At 38.7% G+C, this 25,123-nt stretch overlaps 3 protein-coding genes and 1 long non-coding RNA gene across 5 annotated transcripts in view; 1 reads left to right on the plus strand and 3 right to left on the minus strand.

The window, feature by feature from the left end:
- Positions 1 to 20,978, minus strand: part of LOC127519197 (uncharacterized) — a 99,500-nt gene extending 78,522 nt beyond the window's left edge. The window contains exons 1-2 of one of the 2 annotated variants that reach the window (XM_051906742.1): positions 20,713 to 20,978; positions 10,795 to 10,848 (exon numbers count right to left, since the gene is read on the minus strand). In XM_051906742.1, coding sequence (XP_051762702.1) covers positions 10,795 to 10,837 — 43 coding nt within the window. In that variant the 5' untranslated portion in view covers positions 10,838 to 10,848; positions 20,713 to 20,978. Of the gene's footprint in view, positions 1 to 10,794; positions 10,936 to 20,712 lie in introns of those variants that run through there. The other variant, XM_051906740.1, reaches the window with a different exon arrangement.
- LOC127519199 (uncharacterized) overlaps positions 1 to 25,123 on the minus strand; it is a 234,775-nt gene that overhangs the window by 187,522 nt on the left and 22,130 nt on the right. The window lies entirely within an intron of this gene.
- The window catches only part of LOC127519203 (uncharacterized), a 386,503-nt gene that overhangs the window by 149,659 nt on the left and 211,721 nt on the right, over positions 1 to 25,123 (minus strand). The window lies entirely within an intron of this gene.
- Positions 21,231 to 22,494, plus strand: LOC127519211 (uncharacterized). Its single transcript, XR_007931747.1, has 3 exons — positions 21,231 to 21,906; positions 21,993 to 22,068; positions 22,166 to 22,494. It is a non-coding gene; the product is annotated as an uncharacterized LOC127519211 (long non-coding RNA).

Raw genomic sequence — 25,123 nt, forward strand, 5'->3', positions numbered from 1 at the left:
CTTGTTTTATTATTGTATTTTAGCTCCCTTATTCTTGTTGTTTTCCTAGTGTCATGTATTTGGGAAATCACTTGTAGTACCACTAGGAGCAGCTTGAGGGCGCTAGTGCCTGGAGGTAACAAGACATATAAGCTTGGCCACCATAGAGTAAGTTAGTTTGTTTGGTAGAAGGAAGCCTCATGGTTTGAACTCACGCTACCTTCTTGCTCATCTAAAGTCCTTTGTTGAGAACTCTTTGAGTTTCTGTTCAACTGTGTGTATGGATTGACTTTGTTCCTGATGTTGTGTTTGTGAAATGAGGTTACTGATGTTGGCTATTTGCTTTCTTTCTAGAAAGGACTTTTTAAATGTCATGTGTGCCTTATCATTGTGTTCCTTGTGTGAGCACTGAAAGGTTAAGAGACATCGAATCCAAGTGCAGTCCAAGCTGGTAGTGTGACAGATTGAAATATGTATTTAAATTCATAAATCTGAAACAGTGAAAATATTTTACATATATGATATTGTGAATATGTTTAAAACTGTTTATAAAATGTACATATGTAATTTGTTTGTCATTTTGGTTCATCTGTGTTCTATTAGTTTGGCACATTAAGGTGTGCGATCGATTGCTCTTGCCTGCTGGAACACTAGGGGGAGATCTCACGGGTTTCTTCATTCTACATAAAGTTCGCAGTGGGGAAACATCTGCAAGTTTTATAATTGTTCATCTCCCTCTTTTCAGAGGTATAACATTTGGAGGCACCGCTGGGATATACTCTTCGGAGGGTGATTGTCACTTACCTGGCAGACAACTTCTGATGCAGTACATCCCCTATAACAACCCAGATCAACAGTGGAGTAGAAAGAGTTCCTGCAGTAAAGGCAAGAAAGACGTAAAGAATCGTAAACCTGAGGCCACAGAGATCATCTGGTGAAACAGATAAATTCACTCAGTCTCAAGTAAGCCAAAACTCAGTGGAAAGGTTCACTCTAGTGTCAAAATGGAGACAACAGCGCTAGAGGAAATGCAAGTTGAGGTCATCGGTATATTAAATCCCCTGTCCAAAGACAAACTTCTCAGTGTTTGTGAGTTCCTGAACATATCAGATCAAGAGAAAGTTCCATCTAAATCACACATGTCTCTAATCTCTCACATCCTTCAACATCTTGAAGAGGACATAACAGAGCTAGAAGATGGTGGCATGTCTGTACTGTTAAGTGTGAGAGATAAAATAATAGAATTGAGTACAGTCACTGAAAATGAGTCAACAGAACAAAGCAAACTCGCAGAAAAAGCTAAATTGCAAAAGGAGTTAGATGAAGTAAAGTGCGCAATGAAACAAAAATTGAGTGAAATTCAACAATTGGACGAATTGAGCACAAAACAAGTGTCCAGCCTCAACCACAAATTGCTGCACACCTGCAACCCTTCGTGAATGTCCAGCATTTTAGCCCACCTTGGCACAAAAATTTCAAAATTTCTGGACAAATCGGTGAGCCAGGTCAAAAAGAGAAATTGACCTTTTCAAGTTTGGCTCACCAGATCGAGAATGGTCTGAGCAGAGGCTGCCCAGAATGTGAGATTTGTGATGCAGTCATTCATGCCATTTCCCCTGGCTTGTAGTTACGAAGCTATTTAGAAGGAAAGTCCAACCTGACTCTACCTACACTCAGACGAATTTTACGTTCTCACTTCCAAGAAAAAAATGCAACCGAACTTTATAAGCAACTTACTTCTGAATGTCAAGGGAACAAAGAAACACCTCAGAGTTTTGTAATGCATGTTCTGGACCTGCGTCAGAAAATCTTGTTTGCATCCCAAGAAGTAGAATCAGGCCTAAAATACGATCCAGCGTTAGTTGTTAGTTCAGAGCATGTTCTTACATACTGTACTCACTGGTCTCCAAAGTGACAGCATTAAAGTAGACATGCAGCCCCTCCTTCTTGACACGAAAACTACAGATGAGGCTCTGTTGGAGAAATTAAGCATTGCTTGTGCTAATGAGGCAGAAAGACAAAAGAAAAAGAAAACCAATGTGCAGCACCCAACTACTGTTGTCCATTCAGTCAAGTCCAGTGATGAAACCACTAATAAGAAACCCAGTCTGACTTCAAGAGGACCAAAATCATCTTCCAGTGTAAATGGAGAGCAGTTACTTCCGCGGGACAGGGAGTAACCAGATCCACTGACCAGTCCCAAAGATGTGCAGCCTGTGAAAGAACAGAGAAGAAAATGAAGCAGTGTTCACAATGTAAAAAGGTACTGTATTGTTCTAAAAACTGCCAAACTCACCATTGGGTTGAACACAAGCAAACTTGTATCAACTCACTGAGACCACTGTCAAATTCCTGCATGACCATGAGTGTTCACACCCCCTGCAGAACTCAAGTTAATCAGCATTCTCCTGTGACATCATTAGTTGGGAGGCAATGTCTCGTTGAATGTTACCTGCACGGCCAACAAATTCAAGCACTGTGGGACACTGGCTCTCAGGTATGTGTCATTGATGAACTATGGAAACAGGAATACTTACCAGAAGTCCCATTAAAAGATGTTTCCAATATCCTTGAGGCTCCAAATACATTGAACCTTGTGGCTGCCAACGGCATTGATCTGCCCTATATTGGATATGTTGAAGTGACATTCAGATTATCATCGCCAGTTAAAGAGGACAGCACACTCCTTTTTGAACCTGATGTGAACCCCCAGTGGCCGGATGGGCTTGAATTCACAGAAAGTCTAGTGAGGCTAAAAAAAAGGGGCTCCAACAAATATCACAACTGAGGTGTACAATGACACTGATCATGATATAACTGTCATGGGCCAGACTCCAATCGGTACATTACAGTTGGTCAAGAATGTCTTACCTGCTAGTATGTTTGAGGTGCCAGTAAACTCTACCTCTGTTGGGGTATGTCACATCCAGGCGGCGGATACTGATGAATGGGACCTGCCCATCTATGTCAGCCACCTGAATCAACACCAGAGACAGGTAGTACAGCAAATGTTAAGAGAAGAGTGCCATTCATTTTCTAAGTCAGACAGCGACATTGGGTGCATCAGAAATTTGCAATTGAGCATCTCACTTAAAGATGATGAGCCAGTCAATTGTACTTACATGTCTGTGCCAAAGCCTCTGTATCGTGAGATGAAAGAATACTTACATGACCTCATCATACAAGGCTGGATTGAAAAATCCAACTCATTATACTCTTCTCCCATCGTGTGCGTAAGAAAGAAAGATGGCAGCCTCCGTTTATGTATTGATTATCGGGACCTGAACAGAAAGACTCGCCCAGATAGACTGCCAATTCCGAGGGTGCAGGACATTATGAACAGCCTTGGTGGTAATTCCTGGTTTTCATCATTAGATCAAGGGAAGGCCTACCACCAGGGGTTCATGTCAAAGGAGAGTAAACACCTAACTGCTTTCGTGACACCATGGGGCCTATATGAATGGGTGCGTATCCCCTTCGGGCTAATGAATGGTCCCGCAGCCTTCCAGCGATGTATGGAAGAGTGTTTAGAAGGCTTGCAAGATGAGATCTGCAGCCCATACCTCGACGACACCTTGGTGTTTAGTAAGACCTTTGAGAAACATGTCCAGGATGAAAGTACTGCAACAGCTTAGGCAACATGGCATCAAACTTAAGCCAAGTAAGTGTGAGCTTTTCAAACCTGAAGTCCCCTATCTGGGTAGAATAGTCTCTGCAGAGGGAAGTAAAGCTGATCCCGCAGACACAGAAGCTGTCAGATCCCTGATAGACAAACAACCAAAGAATGTTGGTGAGCTGAGGAGAATTCTTGGTCTACTTAGGTACTACAGACAGTACATTAAAGATTTCTCTCGCATTGCTAGCCCTTTGTATGACCTGTTAAAAAGTATTCCAGAAGATAACGCTCAGCTGAAAAATAACCAAAGACAATCAAAGACAAAATGCATGAAAACTGGTGTGCCATCGAGTAAGTCCATTACCTGGACGGAACAACATCAGAGCACTCTTGAACAGCTAATTGACTGTTTGCTCCAGCCCCCTGTATTGGCTTTCCCAGACTTTTCACAGCCTTTTATACTGCATACTGATGCATCAGCTCAAGGCTTAGGTGCAGTATTATACCAGAAGCAAAATGAGAAACTTCGTGTGATTGCCTATGGGTCCTGTACTTTATCAGCTGCTGAGAAAAACTACCACTTGAATTTCAAGCTTGAATTTCTCGCTTTGAAGTGGTCAATCACCGAAAAATTTAGTGATTACTTTTATTATGCTCCAACTTTCACCGTATATAGTGATAATAACCCCCTTACATATGTCCTGTCAACTGCCAAATTGAATGCCACAGGTTGCAGGTGGGTTGCTGATTTGGCAGATTTCCACTTCACAATCAGATATCGCCCAGGCCGTGAAAATATTGATGCTGACACGCTGTCTCGATTGCCCATTGACATAGGAACTATGATGAAAGAGTGTTCTGAGGAATTGTCATCTGATGTAATTGGTGCAACAATTCAATCTGTAGAAGCTCAAGAAGGTCCCAGCATCCCATGGTCAGTCTCAACTAACTGTTCATCTATTGAAGCCTGTCCAGCAGTCCCGACAATAACTCCATTGTCAGTGAATGAGATCCAAGAAGCACAAATTAATGACCAGTATATTAGTCCTGTATATGAATGCAAACTGTCTGGAACCAAACCACAAGTAAAACATCTAAAAAAATACAGTCTCAAAACAAAATGCCTGTTTCGTGAATGGGGAAAGCTTACCATTAATAAGGATGGTATCCTCTGCCGAACCACTTCCACGTGCACACAGTTGGTCCTCCCCGAGAAATTTAAAGGAACAGTCTTGCGAGAGCTTCATGATGAAATGGGCCATCCAGGTACAGATCGCAATCTCTCACTTATCCATGAACGTTTCTTTTGGCCATATATGCAGGCAGATAGTGAGCATTATGTCACAAAAACATGCAGATGCCTGAAGCAGAAAAAGCCCTGTTATGAGACAAGAGCCCCATTGACAAACATTGTTACGACTCAGCCCTTTGAATTAATCTCAATTGACTTTCTCCACTTAGACCGCTGCAAAGGAGGTTTTGAGTATATACTTGTGGTAGTAGATCATTTCACCCGATTTGCCCAAGCATGCGCCACTACTTCCAAATCGGGTAAAACAGCTGCAGATCGTATCTTTAATGATTTTGCCTTAAAATTTGGCTTCCCGTCTCGCATCCATCATGATCAAGGTGGAGAGTTTGAGAATCAATTGTTTGAACAGCTCCAAAAATACTGTGGCATCATGGGCTCCAGAACGACCCCATATCATCCGCAAGGCAATGGCCAAGCCGAGTGTTTTAACAGGACATTGTTACAAATGCTAAGAACGCTCACAGAAAGTCAAAAATCTAACTGGAAAGACTCCTTGAATAAGTTACTGTATGCTTATAATTGTACCCGCTCAGAAGTCACAGGGTTTTCTCCTTTCTACCTTTTATATGGAAGATCTCCAAGACTGCCGGTCGACATGTTGTTTGGCTTGAATTCAGAAATGCCTACCTGTAATCAGAAAGAATATGTGGAGAAATGGAAACACGGAATGGAAGAGGCATATAAAATTGCCAGAGAGTGTGCTCAAAAATCTGCTGACAGGAGCAAAAAGAACTTTGACAGTAAGGTAAGGAGTACCACACTGCAGCCAGGTGATCGTGTTCTTGTAAAGAATTTAACACCACGAGGAGGCCCTGGTAAACTTTGTAATTTCTGGGAAGACAATATCCATGTAGTTGTGCGACAGATGGGTGGTGAGCTTCCAATTTATGAAGTAAAGCCAGAAAAGGGAAAGGGACGATCCAGAGTCCTCCATCGCAACTTATTAATGCCTTGTGACCACCTACCTCTTGAAACTGCTCTGCCTCAAAAGATCAGACCAAAACATACATTGGAAAAGCCTCAAGTCAGCCACGTTGAATCTGAAGAGGAGAGTGAAGATGAATTCGATTTCCATTATATATCACCACAAGTACCTCAACCAAACAATGTTGTTGAACCTGAAAGTCTCGAACCACTAGCTACCACAGAGTCTGATGAGCAGCCATTGGGGTCATGGAACAAGTTCCTGCTTCAGTGTCATCTGTGGAGGAGGAGGGTCAAGAGGATCAAGAGCCACCTGTGGAGACCGACAGTGCAGAACAAGAGTTGAACTTACCTGCCGACGAACAAGTTCCTGCTTCCATGTCATCCCCTGAAAGTGACCAAGAGGGTCAAAGAGAGGAAATCTACCAGCCACCTAGAAGGCAAAGATACCCACCAAGAGTACTTACCTATGGTGAACTTGGTACACCGACTTATAATGTCAGGCAACTAAATGGGATCTTGCAGACACCACAACAGAACTTACCGTACGTGTCTGCTCATGGACTGTCAACATGGTTGCCACCTGTTCAACAATACTGTTACCAGTTGCCTTTTGTGTATGGAGTCCACTAAAGAGCGACCATGAACTGTTAAATTTGCAATTTGCATTATAGACTGTTACAGTCTGGCACCTTGAACTGATGGACTGTTCTGTTTTAGGAATATTGCCTTTAACATTCTTTGAACTTTTAAAGTTTGAAAATTATGAACTGTTTTGTCTGAGGAATATTGCCTTTAACAGTCTTGAAACTTTGAAATTTTGAGAAAACAATGGACTGTTGGCCTTATGGACTGTAGTCTTGAGAGGCTGTTGGACTCTTGAAATTCAAAGAAAATATGGACTGTTGTTTCTTATCTCTTTGAAGTTTTGCACTTTGATACACTTATGGACTGTTCTTTCTGATAAACTGTTGATTTGCTCCGGAAAGTGAACGAGTGAGTTTGGGACAATCTATGGACTATTAAAATGTTGAACTGTTAAAAGAACTCTTGCACAAAAAAAAAAATAAAAAATAAAAAATTGTGAAACACCAAAGGGACTGAAAGACTCTTGTGTTGAAAGAGAATGGTAATGTCGAGACGACATTTATTTTTTGTAGGGGAGTGTGTGACAGATTGAAATATGTATTTCAATTCATAAATCTGAAACAGTGAAAATACATTACATATATGATATTGTGAATGTTTAAAACTGTTTATAAAATGTACATATGTAATTTGTTTGTCATTTTGGTTCATCTGTGTTCTATTAGTTTGGCACATTAAGGTGTGCGATCGATTGCTCTTGCCTGCTGGAACACTAGGGGGAGATCTCGCGGGTTTCTTCATTCTACATAAAGGTCGCGGTGGGGAAAAATCTGCAAGTTTTATGATTGTTCATCTCCCTCTTTTCAGGTATTCTAATGATAAAATGTTATAAGGTGTTAATGATATAATGTTTTAGACTGTGTGGATGTTTTAATGATACTGATTGCATTTTGTTAAAGATGTTTAAAAAGTGTACTAGTTTAGAGATGCACGAGCTCAGCCGTGAGATGGCGCGAGGCCTACATAATGGCGCCAGAGTGTTTAACATTTGCGTATTTTGTATTTAATGTTTAATGCTGTTAATTAAGTGCCACTTGGTTGAATTGCTAAAAAAAGGTGAATATATTGAGAAATATGAAAAGTGAATTACAGAGAATCCAAGATATTGATGTATTTTCAGACGAGACAGTTATTTAAAGAGTATTTACATGTTATTTTGAATTGTTGTATCAGATATTCCTAAAAAGCTATGTAATATGTATTAATTAATGTATTATCTATAAATAACCGAAGATTTTATAATTAGCTAAAAATTGTATAATTAATAGCTTATGGTACATTGTAAAAATGTGTGAAAGGAGAAGAGAAGACAATTGATGCTGTTTTGTAAAGTTTATTGTCAATTGTTATGAAAAGATTCTACATAAAGTTCGCAGTGGGGAAACATCTGTAAGTTTTATGATAGTTCATCTCCCTCTTTTCAGAGGTATAACAGTAGCAAGGCTACATTACATGGCCTTGACCAACACGACGCTGTGGACGACTCAACAAACGACGTTGACTGTGATTATTTCTCTCATTGTGGATTATAGGATTTCAAACATTGCATCACACTCAAATAACCTTGTGGATTTAAAGCTCATTTTATCATCATCACTTCAACTCATCAAAAGACTGGACATTCAAACGCTAAGTTTACTTCATCTCATTGACTCATTTAAAAGAGACAAAGCTTGCTTTTCAGTTTATTCATTGACTTTGTGGCACATATATATAAGCACTTGTGGGGAAAATAAAATAGGTGTAAAAGATCATTTGTTTTGTGAAGGTTTTTATATCAGTACATGTCAAAAATCTGTTGAACCCCTCAGAGTAACATCTAAAAAAACAAAGGAGGTGTTACAAGCCAAAATAATTTTTAACGTGGTTACAAGTGGGTTACACATAGCCGGACTTTATCGGGTCTATAGTTAACTGAGATGGTGAAATGACGGCTATTGCTTGCTGGGTTTAATCATACCATAATGGATAGTGTTGTCATTTGTAGTTACATTGGCTGTAACTGAAAAATCTCTTTGCTGTATTAAACAATTCCAACCTCATTTTAAGCAATGCATGCAGATATCTAAACAATTACTTGAAGTTATAATTAATGCAGGTATTTAACTGAAGCACTTGATTATCTTTGGAGTTAAAGCATCTTCATTTATTTTCTTTTTGCACGGTTGGTAGTGGGATGTCAGCTGGAGGATTTTTATTATGGTTAATCGTTAAATCACGACAGAACAACACTGATTCTTTACCAATACCCAGTTGGTACTGCCACAGATATAAACGCTCTTGTGGTTTCAGATCAAATGTGAGTTCTTCTTCCTCTTCAGTCATTTTGTTCCAGCTTTCATTTTCAGTGTTGACATTAGAACCTCCAAATTCTGCAGAAAAGGAGAACTGACACATCGCAATTAACTTTGCAAGTTCTCCAGTTTCAATCGAGGCTGTTGTGTCTATTTTCCAGCTGCGTGTAATCTGGGACATCTTCTCCTTATTGTATCCAACCTTTTTATTGATTTTCTTTGTCCATTTCACTGGTGTATTGCTGTCATTAGTTATAGTTTTGATGTTCTCCCAATTGCCAAAGGCTGGGCCTTTAGTTATTGACAGCCCACCAGGGAGGAAGTTAAGAACATCAGGATGAGCAGAATAGAAACCAGAGAACTTATCTTTGCTGAAGTCGGTACTGCTGCAGAACTCAACTCCCCACTCTGAGCCTGGCTTGAGGAAGTAGAACCTGTGTATGTGGCCCCAGTAATAGAGCCCGTTTCTGCAGCTGGCATGCAGCTTGTATTCTTCAGCATTCGAGTCTTTACTCAAGTCTGTTGTTTTTCGATAAATGCTCTTTTCTTTGAAGATAATGTAAAACTTGCCATCGGCTGAGAAGTAGTGGTCTCCACCCTGGCAGTTGGGATGAAGGTCGTACATTATAGCATTGCTGTCTGTTGTCAGGTCCTTGACTCTGCGGTACTTATTGCCCTTGATGATGTAAAAGTGGCCATCTTCATGACCAATGTAATGGTCTCCATCTTTGCAGGAAAGATGCAGATTGAAAATAGAGACATCTGAACCTTTATTTAAATTTCTTGTCCGCATATAGCAGCCAAAATCAGAGCGGATTATATAAAAGTAGTTTTTCATTTCACAGAAGTCGACGCCTTTTGTTTCGGTCTTTGGAATAATGCCTTTCCTCTTGGCTGAATCTGCAACACAGAATAAACCAACATTTAAACTCCACACCAAATGAATGCGGTTATTTTAGTCCTTCTATAGATTTGAGTTCACTGATTACAAAACAGCTTTATATATGAAGGAAGGAAAGATGAAAACTCATTGATGATATAATCCTGAGCTTTTATTCCAATGTGTTTAATCCTCTAACAGAAGAAGCACTTTCTGTGTCAAAATGCACTTCTGGAACTTTAGGATTTTAAAATAAGTACTTTTTTTTTTTTTTTTTCAGGAAAAAAACTGTCATGTTTGGTCTGTTTGATTTGGACTTTTGGGTTTTCAGTGTTTCTGGAGGCCTGTTTCATAAAACAAGTTTACAAAAAAAGCTAGGCTTATTTCAGTTAGTCTGACTCACTGTTAAATGATTTGGTTTTATACAGCTAATTTAGCAAAGCTGAAGCTCAGTCACTCCGGCAACTTATGCTGGGAAACTAACCTGGTCCAGGGCAGGCTAACTGTCAGGCTAAGTCTAAGTTGTTACACAGTTCCTCTAACTGATTGCTGTGTACAGAATTTATCTGAGAAAGCCGTGGCTCGTAAACATACGTGATTATTTTACCACATGGTGTCAGTGCTCATCTAAACTAGTAACAACGCTGCAGCGTGTGAGAGACTTGATGAATGAGATCAGAATGAACACATTTATTCATTTGCATTAAATATTTTAGTCATTATTCTGCATCATTTTTCATTGAAACTTTTCATTTCACTGTATGCAATTCACAACATTTGTCAAAATTCATAATTAATATTCAAAGCAGTCGTGGTGTCAACGCATTTCTAATTAAGATTACTTAACACATTCAGTTTCTTTAAGCCAGTTAAGGCGCATTCATTCATCTTTTTAAATACCGTTCTTATGAAAATTAACCATGGTTTTACTCCAAGTAAAATAAAAAAACAATGGTTATAGTTATAGTAACCACAAATCAACCATGGTATTTTTAGTAAAACTGTGGTAATACAAGTGGTAATCAACCTGCGAACAAAACATGGTTACTACATTTTTTCTATTAAAAAAACCATGCTTAAGGGATGAGGGAGCTCATCAGTCAAATTAATCTAAAATGTAAATTCAAAACGTATGAAATACCTTTTGTTTCGCTCTTGGGAATAATGTCTTTTGTGCTTATCATCGTGTCTGAACCTGCAACACAGAATAAACCAAACATTCAATCTCCACACCAAATGAATGCGGTTATTTTAGTCCTTCTATAGATTGAGTTCACTGATTACCAAAACAGCTTTATATGTTCCTACTACAGATTTTTAAGAGTGAAATGTAAGCACTTTCCCAGCACTTTCAAACAGTGGCCACCAGTGCTTTTTTCAAGACTATTACAGTTATAAATGTACTTAATAAAAATCATTATTCATTATTGGTCACGTTGCAAAGTACAATACGAATATCAGACCATGGCAAATATAAGTTTGTTTCCATTTACTCCAACAGCAAAACAAAAACCCATTATTGCATTTCCATGACTTTCTGAAAGAGGAAAAACAAAGATATGGCCGGTTTTTCTATTCCACTGAGCTGCTTTCCCATTGTTTTTCGATGTAAACACACCCTACATGGACGCGTTTGACCGTTGCGTTCGCGTTTTCTTTTGCAGTGTCTTGTTCATGACGTGGTGTTCTAAAAGCACTGAGCTCAAGTTAAAATAAAAATAAGTTAATGAATATGAATCTAATTCTGAATACGAATGAGTAAATTGACGGCGAAATAAAATTAAACATTAAAAAGAGGTGATGTTTAACTGAAGTCAATTTGCCGTGATTTGTATGGTTAAATCATCGAAGGTCAGCAGTGACAGTGGTCTGATTCGGTCCATGTACTTTTGCACCCATTCTTTTTTCATTTTTCAACCATGGCGAGAAAAAAGTATGGTTGTTGTATTTCTAAACGCTATGTTGAGTACCAAAATTTAAAATAAAACCACATATACACAAATTTAATGCGCACAAAATAAAACACTTGACTACTTTACAGATTTTTGTTTATTACTTTTTGCATCTTTATGAAAAAAAATGGACAGATTAAAGTTGAAAAAATATAAATTTCCAAGTTTTCTTTTGCTGAATTAGAAATATTTCTAATGTTTCTCCTGCACTTTTGAGAGCCGTCTGTGGAAACATGATAATACATGCCACTGAAATGGAATCCAGAACATTCCTGTCCCAACATGCTGATGGGAGAGATTTCTCCCCTCGTGCTCCAGTTAAAAACTCAAATCATTTTCACTCACACAATTTCTAAAACAATATAAAACACCCAAAAGCCAGATAAAAGTACAGCCACAATATACACTGAACAAAAGCCATTGAATAGGAGTGGACCATCATTCCACAGGCCACAATCAACAACCTGATCAACTCTAGGAGAAGGAGATATGTTGCACTGCGTGAGGCAAATGGTGGTCACACCAGATACTGACTGGTTTTCGGACCACCCCGGACCCCCCCACCTAGCTACAAAAAAATTAATAATCATATTTTTCAAAAATACTGCCTTGACCAACACAAAATAGTTGTCATTGGAAAGCTGAGAGTCTGAACTTTACAATCAATTTGATTAACTGCTAAGTAGTGCTGAGTTATTTGCTGATATGTTTTCATAATTTATGAAATACTTTTGAGTACTGCAATGTGTCATGTTTTCACTCATAACTTCATGAAACATGCTACAATTGTGGAAAATTAACAGCAGATTCTCATGATTAAAATGAGTTGAAAATCAACATAATCCAATGCATCGATCACGAGATATTCCTCACGGAGTTACCACAAACCCCCCACGGGAGCTAACTAAAATCAGATGTAGCTTTCACATGGCCTTTTTGCTTATAACTTCATAAAGCATGACACATTATTACTTACAGTGGATGCTCCCGATTAAAAAGAGTCTAAAATCAACATAATCTTACGTCAATCACGAGATATTCCTCATGGAGGAGCGATTTTAAAAATGCCCATTAGGGGTCTAAACAAGGGCTAAACAAAAAGGCTACCTTGGTTCCAAATGCTATAACTTTTGATTAATTTATGCCATCACCACAAAAATTTATCCACATGCAGCTCACATGTAGAAAAACTTCACAAAAAATGTAGTTATTGCATGTCAAATGAGAAAGATATGTAAAATTAAATAAAAAACAAATGTAATTCTATCAGCAGTTTCATGAGAATGTCCAAATTTTTCTACCAAGGTTTTCTATCAAGTGATACCTACTTTTTGACTCTCCTTGCTATAGTTTTGGAGTTATGAGTCTTTATTTTTCTGTATGTCACTTCAGGGCTTAAAGGGTTAATGTTTTTTGTGTCTTCTAGTGCCACATCCTTACTTGTGGGAAGCGTGCATGTGTTAACTGCCAAACCAATTCCACAGCAGTTCCTGAGAATTATCTGTGCTGCCTGCACATTCCAGTAAACAGTAATTAACCAGAAACTTCCATGCAATTTACAGTGCCCTTAAAGGATTAGTCCGCTTTCAAATAAAATTTTCCCGATAATTTACTCACCCCCATGTCATCCAAGATGTTCATGTCTGTCTTTTTTCAGTTGAAAAGAAATAAAGGTTTTTGATGAAAACATTCCAGGATTATTCTCCTTATAGTGGACTTCAATGGCCTCCCAACGGTTGAAGGTCAAAATTACAGTTTCAGTGCAGCTTCAAAGGGCTTTGAATGATACCAGACGAGGAATAAGGGTCTTATCTAGCGAAACGATCGGTCATTTTCTAAAAAAATACAAATGTATATGCTTTATATAAACAAATGATCGCATTGCAAGTGGTTCCGCCATTCCGCCTTCCGTATTCTTTAAAAAGCTTACGCTGTATGTTCTACGCCTTCCCTATTCAACTTATGGAAGAAACGCGGCGCCAGTTCCGTTTTTTCTGTAAGTAGAATAGGGAAGGCGTAGGACATACAGCGTAAGCTTTTTGAAGAATACGGAAAGCGGAAGCACTTGCAAGGTGATCATTTGTTTATATGAAGCATATACATTTGTATTTTTTTTAGAAAATTACAGATCGTTTCTCTAGATAAGACCCTTATTCCTCGTCTGGTATCGTTTAAAGCCCTTTGAAGCTGCACTGAAACTGTAACTTTGACCTTCAACAGTGGAGTCCAGCGAAGTCCACTATAAGGAGAATAATCCTGGAATGTTTTCATCAAAAACCTTCATTTCTTTTCGCCTGAAGAAAGAAAGACATGGGCATCTTGGATGACATGGGGGTGAGTAAATTATCAGGAAAATCTTATTTGAAAGTGAACTAATCCTTTAACTGATGACAATCACACTTTCCATGGAGTGTGAGGTTCAATCAATCAATCGATCAACATTTATTTCTACAGCACATGTAAAATCAAAACCAGTTTACACTCACAAAATTACCAAAAGACAAAAACATAAACAATAAAACACAATATACCAATCTCTGAACACGTAGGGGCAACTCTATGCAAAACAGTAGAGATGCGTTTTCAGCATAGATTTAAAACATTCAAACAAGTCCCAGGATCTAATATGTAGAGGGAGGCTATTCCAGAGGCATGGAAAATTTTGCTAAATTAGAAATAATGTAGACCCATGTCTGTGGAACCATGATAATACATGACTTGGTTGTAAAACTGAAATGAACATTCCTGTCCCCAACATGATGACGGGCAAGATTTCTCCCCTCTTGCTCCTGTTAAAAACTCAACCCATTCTCACTCACACAATTTCTTAAAATAAAACAATATAAAACACCAAACAGCCAGATATAAGTACAGTCACAATAAGATTTTGATGAGTATCATATTTGACATAAGGATTTTATGGCTCATACAAGGGGAGAATATGGAGCCCAGAGTTGAGCAGGAAAACACAGCTCCATTTTATTCAGAGGCCCAAACTGAGTGAAAAGAAATAAAAAAAGCTATTTGGTGCAGATGCTGATATTTATTTGGTCAAAAAGTAAGATGAAATTATGATAGTGTGCACTTTAAATGATGAGATCTTTATAACAGTATAGCAGATACTTAAATTAATGCATATAAATATCAGTTCTCTCTAAAGATGACGCATTGATAATCAAGTTATGCTTACTTTAAATTAACACATTACATTAACCTGGAAAAGTTTTGACATGCCCTGACATTTGTGATTTATTTTTTTTTTCTCCAGTTGTTTAGTTATAGTTAGTTAGTTAGTTAGTTATAAAGAACATGTAAAAACAACCACAAGGTTGACCAAAGTGCTGTACATTAGAAACAATACATAAAAAAAAAAAACTTCAAACAGCAAAATAAAATACACACAGTAAAATTCATTTGTTGTTAAACACCATAGATAAAAAAATAAGATTTAAGCTTAGATTTAAACATAGAAAAAGATGGTACCGTTCGAATTGACACTGGTAAGCTGTTCAATAGTTTGGGGCCAACCCTTGCAAAGGCTCTGTCCCCTCTATGTTTTAGCTTATCCTGCACACAGAGAGTAATCCAAGATCCCCAGACCTAAGTGACCTAGTTGGTTTATGAGGGAGTACCAAAAGAGAAAGGTAGTTTGGAGTTTTAATTTTTAACTCTATTCTAAATTTAACCGGTAGCCAGCAGAGAGACATCAAGATAGGAGTAATGTGATAAAAATTTTTGCTACCGGTCAACAGCCTAGCAGCAGCAATCTGGACAAATTGTTAGCTCCATAATAATGTGAATTACAATAGATGAATTACAAGATGTGTGGTAACGAATGCGTGGATAACTGTTTCGAAATTCTTGAGGGAAAGAAAAGTTTTAACTTTTGCGAGGCAACATAGATGGAAAAAGCATGATTTGATGACAGAATTAATCTGTTTATCAAACCAAAGTCCCAAGTCAATTAGAACGCCAAGGCTTTTAGCGCACAGAGTAACATGAGAACTTAAAAAGCCTAGATCCACATCACCATGATCATAAAAGTCACTTGGTCCAAAAATTACAACTTAGGTTTTTTTCTCATTTAGGCCAAAAAACTAATAAACATATTCAATTTCAAGTCATTGTGTAACAAAACGAAATTTATCTTGTGCCAACCCCAAAGTACATTAAGAAGACAATACAAATGACTAACAACATCTACTAAAATACAATAGTTAAAAACAAATAATGCTATAAAAATAAGCTTCAGTGTTAAGACAAGTAATAAGTATAGCAAGTTAAAGACAAGTTAAAGTATAGCAGCATAAATATTATCGTTGAAATTATTGAGCAGTAATCCTTTTCAAACAGCGAGTTTTGTAAAGATGTTCATGAGATGGTAGATCAGTGACAAACAAAGTCCTGTGCTGTTTTCACAACCTGCTGCAGGGCTTTTTGGCAGTTTTACTATAGCTGTCATACAGTTAGCCAAGATGCTCTCTGTGGTACATCTGTAGAAGTTGACTAACAGCTTCTGAGGAAGGTTAGCTCTCCTTAGCTTTCTCAAGAAGTAAAGGCGTTGTTGTGCTTTGCCTATCAAACATGCAGTATTATCACCCCAGGAGAGATCCTCTGTAATGGTAACTCCCAGAAACTTGTGGCTGGTGGTTCTGTCTACAACCTCATCTTTAATATTCACAGGACTGTGGGTGATCTTTTTTCCACAATAATTTCTTTGGTCTTTTTAATGTTTAAGACCAGGTTGTGGATGTCACACTATGCTGTCAGGTTCTGAACCTCCTCCCTATATGCAACTTCTTTATTGTATGATATAAGCCCAAAGACAGTCGTATCATCTGCAAATTTAACTAGAATGTTCAATTCATGGATAGCTTGACAGTCATGGGTGAAAAGTGCATAAAGAAGGGGGCTCAGCACACATCCTTGTGGCACACCAGTACTCAAAGTTAAGGTAGAGGATGTATGCTTGTCCAACCGCACTGACTAAGGGCGGTTGGTAAGAAAATCCAGTAACCAGCTACATATGGAGGGGGTTAGTCCTAATACATTAAGTTTGTTGATCAGTTGACTTGGTACGATGGTGTTAAATGCCGAACTGTAATCAAAAAAGAGCATCCTGACATAAGTGTTGGACTTTTCCAGATGTGAAAGGGCAGCATGCATGGCTGTACAGATGGCATCCTCAGTCGATCTATTTGCCCGGTAGGTAAACTGATGTTTATCTAGATCAACTGGTACAGAGTCTTTGATGTGAGTGATTACTAGCCTTTCAAAACATTTTGCAATAACAGGTAACACACGTCCATGCACACCATCAGGACCAGCTGCTTTCCTTGTGTTGATGTTGTTAAGCGCCCGCCGTACCTCCTGTGTATGGAGAACAAGGGGCTGTGAATTTCCTGTCAGTTTGAAGTGAACTGGAAATTGCTTATTATCCTTTTCAAACTGAGCAAAGAAGCTGTTAAATTCCTCTGCAAGATAAGCATTATTATTTGATGGTATATATTGTATATCATTCTTCTTATTATAATCAGTGATTGACCGAATGCCTTGCCATATTCGCCATGGATTAGAATTATTGCTGAAATCCTCTTCAATCCACTGTTTGTACTTTAATTTTTCAGACCTGATGCCACTCTTAAGGCTAGCTCGGGCAACTTTGTAAGCAGAGATATCTCCTGATTTAAAGGCTGTGTCCCTTGCCCTGATCAGCCATTTGACTTCATTGTCCATCCATGGTTTCTCATTTGGATACACCCTGATCTTTTTATAAACAGTGACATTATCCACACAGTAACCGATATATGACAACACAGATGAAGTAAATGTCTCTAGGTCTGACTGATGGGAGAATATGTTCCAATCTGTGTTTTCAAAACAGTCCTGGAGTTGGTTAATGGCAACTGCAGGCCAAATTTTAACAATCCTATAAGTTGGTTTAGCACTGTTAACCACCAAGGCTTTGTATGCTGGAACGAGAAACAAAGAGAGATGGTCTGGCTGCGCAAGGTGAGGACGTGGTATAGATATATAAGCATCTTTTATGTTTGTATAAACATGATCTAGGGTATTTTCCCCTCTAGTTTTACACTTTACATCTTGGTAAAATCTGGGAAGTACAGTCTTAAGATGAGCTTGATTAAAATCCCCAGCAATAATAAAAAATCCATCAGGATGTTTGTTCTGTTGTTTACTAATAACGTCATACAATATTAATGGCAAAAGTGTCATTATACTGTATTCAGCACGATCTAGGCTACCATAATGTGTGTGCAACATGTATGTACATGTTTGTATTTTTGAGGGAATAACATTTATACGTGGTTAATTGAAAAAGAATAAAAGGCCACAAAAAAACAAATACTAAACATATGTCCACAAGACTTCTGGGTACTGAATGTAGAAGTCTAGAATTTTTTTCTTCAAAATGATGTGAAAATCATCCTGCCTACTCATTTACATAAAACAATATATTGATTTAAATTTTGTAAGACACTTTTTGTTTAGAAAGACAGTATGGGTGGAGGCATGAATAATCCTGAATAATGCTGTGATTCGTACCTGAGGAGACAAAGACCCACATAATGAGCCGCATAATGAGCCTTTCAATCAGGTATGTGAGGGGACCAAAGAATCTGAGGACAAAATAGTTTATTTTGTAATTTAATTAGAATATATTTAACAATATAAATAAGAGTCAAAGGCACATTTTGAGTAAAGTTATACCTGGAAATAAATCTTGTTCAAAGATATAAGTGAACATCACTTCCCTGACATTCCAATGTTTTTGGTGTTTCTATGCACTGGAGGGGGAAAAAAAGAGAGAGAAAAAAAAACTTTCCTGCTTCCAGTCACTGATCTCACATCATATTCATGCAGTCAAATGTTGGCCAATATCTGGTCACTATTATTTTCTATTTAAATATACTTTAAAATATAATTTATTTCTGTGATGCAAAGCTGAATTTTCATCATTCATTGATAACAAAAGCTTCATTGATGTAGCACTAGGCTGTTTCACAGTAAACACTTCATAATCTGCCCAAAACAAGCCAAAGAGATCTTGTCCAAACATTCATATTACCTCTATGACATTTTATGTATCATATTTATATTATAGAGCCTATAAATGCTAATGTGCAGTTTAATGCGTAGCTAATACATTTTACAGCTCTACAGCTCACATGTAGAGGAACAAAAAATGTAGCTATTGCATGTCAAATGAGAAAGATATGTAAAATTATATATATATATATATATATATAAAAAATAATAATTGTATTTTATCAGCAGTTTCACAAGAATGTCCAAATGTAATCTTTTTTTCCTCTGAAAATGTAAAAAGTTTTCTATCAAGTGATACATACTTTTTGACTCTCCTTGCTATAGTTTTGGAGTTATGAGTCTTTATTTTTGTGTATGACACTTCTAGTGCCACATCCTTACTTGTGGGAAGCGTGTGTGTGTGTTAACTGCCAAGCCAATTCCACGGCAGTTCCTGAGAATTATCTGTGCTGCCTGCACATTCCAGTAAACGGTAATTAACCAGAAACTTCCACGCAATTTACAGTGCCCTTAAAGGGTCATGAAACCCCCTGTTTCAGCAGCAGTCAGTTCTCACCACAGTTTTGAAAAATGCTACAGAAGTGGGCGTGGTTAAGCTGCGGAGTGGAGGGGGATGAGGGGAGACTGACAGCACAGCAACGGCTTCTGATTCAGACAGTTTTATTTCGCTCTCATTAAAAACATCAAAGCTTCCCACAAATGAACGCTGCAAATTTACCATTACATGCAACACAATATACACATGGTATTTGCTATAATTTGATACACAAATAAAGGCACAGCCATTCGCATTTTGTTCTCTGCATCAAATACAGACATGCTGTTGCATCTCTGATAACTTTTGAGACTTGTTTTGAGACCGTTTGATCGGTTAAAGAGCCGTAAAGAATGGTTACACTCAGTGTGGATGAATCGCGTTTGTGTCGGAGACACAAGTATTGAAGAGACCTTGTGCGACTCAGAAAGCAAAAACAAACACTCGTTTTTGACCCATTAATGCATCTCTAGCTTATTGTATGCGATCTCACTGTTTGAAGCGCCTGTCAGAGGATGAATAAGGCTGAAGTCCACCTTTCTCCCATTCTCGTGCTTGCTAAACACAAACAGTTTCGATGTGTCGGTAGGTGATGGCCGGCCAACCAACCGCCCGCAGGCAGTCTAGCCCTGGCAGCATCGCGGGGAAAGCCATGCAACACACCCGAACTTTTACACAATAAAAACAAACACTTATGACCCATGATCGCCTCTCTCATCTACTGCGCGATGACATGTCTGTCATTTGAAAGAATCACGTGGTGTCCTGAATAATTAAGAGACGGTGTCTTCTCATAGGATAAGAAAACTCCATTGCATTAATAATTATGAGACACCGACGCGTCATCGAAGTGTTATAGTGCACCTCCATGTCACAGCCTGTGACGTGGACACAGAGTAGATTTTAAACCCGGAAGACGAAAATAGCTGAAAAAAATCTAAAAATTAACCACTTTCCCCCTACAATTAAATCTAGATCAAAGAAAAGGAGGAAAAATATCTACTTGGGTCTGAGCTCACCAAATACATTTAATTTCTATTTATGCTAGTATTTGGAGTCCCGGGTTCGGGGTCTCACACCATGCACTGAATCAAAATGATTACAACTGTGTTTTAAATATGTGTGTCTGCACTTGTATGAACTTAGTTATCTACAATACTAACTGAATGAATAAAATAAAATGAATTAATAGTAAAATGAATTATAAATGAATGAAACACATTAATTAGTTTCAATGAACGGTAACTGTATTTTCTGGATTATTTCTCTTCCTCTTTTGCTTCAATTCGATTTCAATATGCACTTAAACACTGCACACATCACATGAGAACATTCTTTGCCCTTCACAAATCACCAGTTGAATACAAAGTATATTGTTCATCAATAACAATCAAAGAAAAGAAAAAAAAAAAAAGGGGGAAAAAAAAAAACTGTATGTGTATACTTAAGTCCGAGTGGAATATAAATGTCTCAGTTCCGTTTGTGTGTATGTGTGAATGCTTACAGTCTTTGCAGGAACGAACGATGAAGAAAAACAAGCGGAGTCCTCACATGACGCAATTACTCCGTAGTGCAATCCAGCGCGGCTCTCCCTCACTGCGCGACTCCAACACGATTTCCGAACGTCGAGACAGTCCGATCTCCTCAAGCTTGCGATGCAACGTCCAATCGCTAATGCAATAAAACAGTTCAGACATCCATTTAGACAAATAATGATGAAGATGGGTAAGATTAATAATAGCCGCACATGTGGCTCACATCTCTCTCTTCAACGAGCTGGCGCGCATGTGACGTCAGCATCCATCACCGAAATGCATATAACATTTATAACTTTTAAACTTTAACAACATTATTTCATAACATAAATGTGCAAACAGGTCATGCCAATGATGCCACTAGCGCCATCTAGTGGCTGTTGCCCAAAAAGTATTAAAGTGTCACCTCTTGGGTTCTAAGCTCTTTGATAATAGCCGCACATGTGGCCAAAGAGCTTAGAACCACAAGAGGCGACATTTTTTTGATACTTTTTGGGTAACAGCCACTAGATGGCGCTCCGGTAGCGCGGCCGCCATTATGGGGTGAAAATACTAACTGGACCATAGAATCCTTCACATCTTACGCACCCAAAATCAGCGAATTTCACTGCCAAATCAGAAGCGCAATAGAACAGTTTTTTAAAATTAAGTCACCAGTAAATTGTATGGCTCCTACAGTAAATGTTGTATTGTCTTATATATGTTTTATTTTACCAGTTGTGGAATCCAACCATTCAACCATATGAGGTAACGTAGTTAGCCTACTTTATTGAGTATTTCCATTTTATGCAACTTTACACATTTATTAATAGTAAATTAATAATTAATAAATTTAAGATCATCATGTTTGCAGCGAACAATATATTTTAGACCTAGTAGAGTAATAGTAATAATATCTAGGTCTGAATTAAAATAGGCTATATTGTACGTTTTAATGGATCACGCTACAAACATAATGATCTTATAATACATGATGCATTGCTGTGTCCGTTATCCCATAATTCACACTTTTGGACACTTTTGCTTCTGATTTTGTCTTTGGCAAAGGGCCGACGCAGTCCAAAATAACATGCTCGAAAGGCTCACCGATTACAGGAATGGGAACCAATGGAGCAGGTGGAATCTTTTGATTTGGCTTTCCCGTTACCTGACATACATGACAGGTGCGACAGTAGTGACATACAACCTTTTTCAAGCCAGGCCAAAAGAAATGCTTCAAGATACGATTATATGTTTTTGTAATTCCTAGATGACCTGACAGATAATGATCATGAGCCAAATTTAACACTTGCTGTCTGTAAGCAGTGGGCAACACAATTTGACAGGTAACTTCCCACTCATTATCCATCCTTGCGACAGGGCTCCACTTACGTAACAGTAATCCATCGTCTAACACATACTCAGCTTTGATGTTTTTTACAGATTTTGGATGTTCAGCAGCAGAGAAGCACTTTGCCAAAGAAGGATCGTCTCGCTGTGTTGCGATCATCCGTTCGCGCGTAACAGATACCGTCAACAACTCCGAATCTTTCACGACGTTATCAAGCTGTTTATCATTTTTCACAACTTCAAAGCATTGGACCTCAGGCAGAGAGCTTTCCTCAGTAAAAAGCGGCAACATGAATGAGTCATTTAGTGAAATGTCACTCCCTATCCTACACTTTTGCGCACGAGTTACAACATTAGCTGCAAACACATCTGGAAATTTATCAGCAATATCGTCAGCACCAACGAAACAATCAGGTTTGTCAACAACCTCCACTACTGGTGTTACGTTACCTCCTGCCAAATCATTACCAAGGATAAAAGCAATACCTTTCACGGGGAGTGAGGACCGTACCCCAACCTTAACAAACCCTGTGAGCAAATCGCATTGGAGATGTACACGGTGTAGCGCCACTTTAACCACGCCCATTTCTATACCCTGAATGAGTACACTCGAACCGCAAGACGTCTGATCTGATAGTGGAACAACATCAGCCACTACAAATGACTGAATTGCGCCAGTGTCTCGCAAAATCTGAATTTCTTTTTGTTCCTCAGGTCTACCATTTATTGAAAGTAAACCTTTCATCATAAACGGTTTAAATCTTTCATCAATATCATCAGTCTTTTGCGCGTCATAAGAGCGCACAGGCACTGTTCTCACAAAACCAACTGGCTTCGGTTGTCCTGGCTGTTGTTTTCTTTTTAAAGTTAAACAATCAGCAATTACGTGTCCTGTTTTATGACAATAAAAACATTCTCTTGTCTCTTTAGGTTGCGGTGGACTAACCTTAACAAGGGGATTCTGCGACACCGGCAGAGCCAACGTTTTGTCGGGACGAGCTGAGATGAATACACTTTTATGTGTTAAAACAACTTCATCGGCCAGAACAGCAGCCTGAGACAAAGACGTGACTTTTTGTTCGTTTAAATACATGACCACTCGCTCAGGCAAGCAACCCTTAAAGTCTTCCAAAAGCATCAAATCCTTTAGAGAATCAAAATCTTGCACCTTACTTGCCATCAACCATTTATCGAAAAGAATTCCCTTTTCACGGGCAAATTCTACAAACGTTTGTTGCGCTATTTTTTATGATTTCTAAATCGCTGTCGATAAGCTTCGGGAACCAGCTCATACGCGCGGAGAATAGCATTCTTTACTGACTCGTACTGCAAACTATCCTCTACAGGTAGCGCTGAACAAACCTCTTGAGCCTTCCCAACAAGCTTATACTGCAATAAAAGAGGCCATACCTCTTTCGGCCAACGAAGTGCGGATGCTATATGCTCAAAAGCAGTAAAGTAAGTTTCCACCTCGGTTTCTCTGAAGTGAGGCACTAAAGTAATGTGTTTGCTGATATCAAAGGCAGCTGTTGAAACATCACTTGCAACATCCGTAGAGGGCACAACAGGGCTAGATTGTGCAACTGGGCCAGAGGTAACCTTCATCGCCTCCAACTCAATTTGTCGCAATTTTACCTGCTTTTCAGCCTCAATCTCTAAACTGCGGACCTTGAGGCGCAGGTCCATTTCGGCCTGACTCGTCTGAGCCCGCTCCTGCGCTTCCATCTGCATACGGGCGATTCGGACCTTAAGCCGCACATCGCCGCCAGACCCACTGGAAGAGGGAGAAAAGGGATAGAAGGGCGGCAAGGCAGCCTTGGCATCGGCCTGCACCTCCGCCTCGGCGGCCTTGCTCAGCGCCTTCCCCGGCGTAACGGCTTTTAAGACGCGCGTCAGCAGCAGCCGACAGGCCGGCTTCAGCGTCATCCGCATCTGGCAACACAAGCACATGAAGTTCAACCAGCTTTTGTAAAATAACACTTTTAATTGTTTTCTTTAGTGCCTGTTTCACCACAGAGATCCTGTACTGGTCAGCGATTTTCAACAAATCATCCTTCCTACACTTATCGAATTTGTCTAAACTTGGTTCCTTAATAAATGACTGTAAATCAAAGACACTCATGTTTTGTTTTGTTTTGTTTTTATCACGCCATTCTCACTATACACGATATTACTGTACACAAGCGTTTCTTTTCTATTACGGCACAAATCACCATATAGATATACGCACACACACAAAATTAATACCCGAGAAAGATCGGATTATTTATATCCCGGACGAGCCCCCATAAATGTTACGTTCTTTCAGATGTTTTTCTATTCGTTTGGTTAGGGGAAGTTAAAGAAGTAACATTTGAAAGTGTGTGTATGCATATACAGAAGTGGCAGGAAGGCCGAGAGACAAGAAAACTCTGTGTAAGGTGTTTTATTGCTCAATGGTGCACAGTGATTAAGTGTAAGGGTGTAACCAATATTTACAATATTTACAAAGTATGAAAAACAAATAACAGTTAACAACGAAAACAGAGGTGGGAAGGGGAGCTCGAGAGATGCCAAATCAAAGAAATAAATAAAACAAAACACAGCTAGCTATTTTAACAAACTAAGCTGACTACCAAAAAGAAAATGTGGAAAGAAAAAGGTCTTCGGCGTAGAAACGCCCTAACTAACCTACTCTGTCTAACCCAAAAAAGGCAAAAAAAAGCATACAGTGGGTGGCACTCTCTCCTAACCTAGTGTGTCTAATACAAAAAAACATGTAAACACGTAAATGTCCTACGTGTGCACAATGTATGTCGCGTGACTTACTTACCTGCCCGCACCTTCCCAGCCTCACACAACGTGACGACTGGAAAGACTGGCAGCAAAATGCAACTGTACACTGTACAAACAAAATCAACAAAGGACTCTTCAAACAGGTAATAAACACACACACAATATACAATGAACAATATCGGGACAAAAGGAAAAAAGAAACAGCGCAATAAACCACAAGCAAACAACCAAATAGAAAATACGAATTGAGCCAAACAGCTGGAAAAGCGGAGGAGA

The sequence above is a fragment of the Ctenopharyngodon idella genome, chromosome 9 (assembly GCF_019924925.1).
Source record: "Ctenopharyngodon idella isolate HZGC_01 chromosome 9, HZGC01, whole genome shotgun sequence".
Classification (NCBI taxonomy): domain Eukaryota; kingdom Metazoa; phylum Chordata; class Actinopteri; order Cypriniformes; family Xenocyprididae; genus Ctenopharyngodon; species Ctenopharyngodon idella.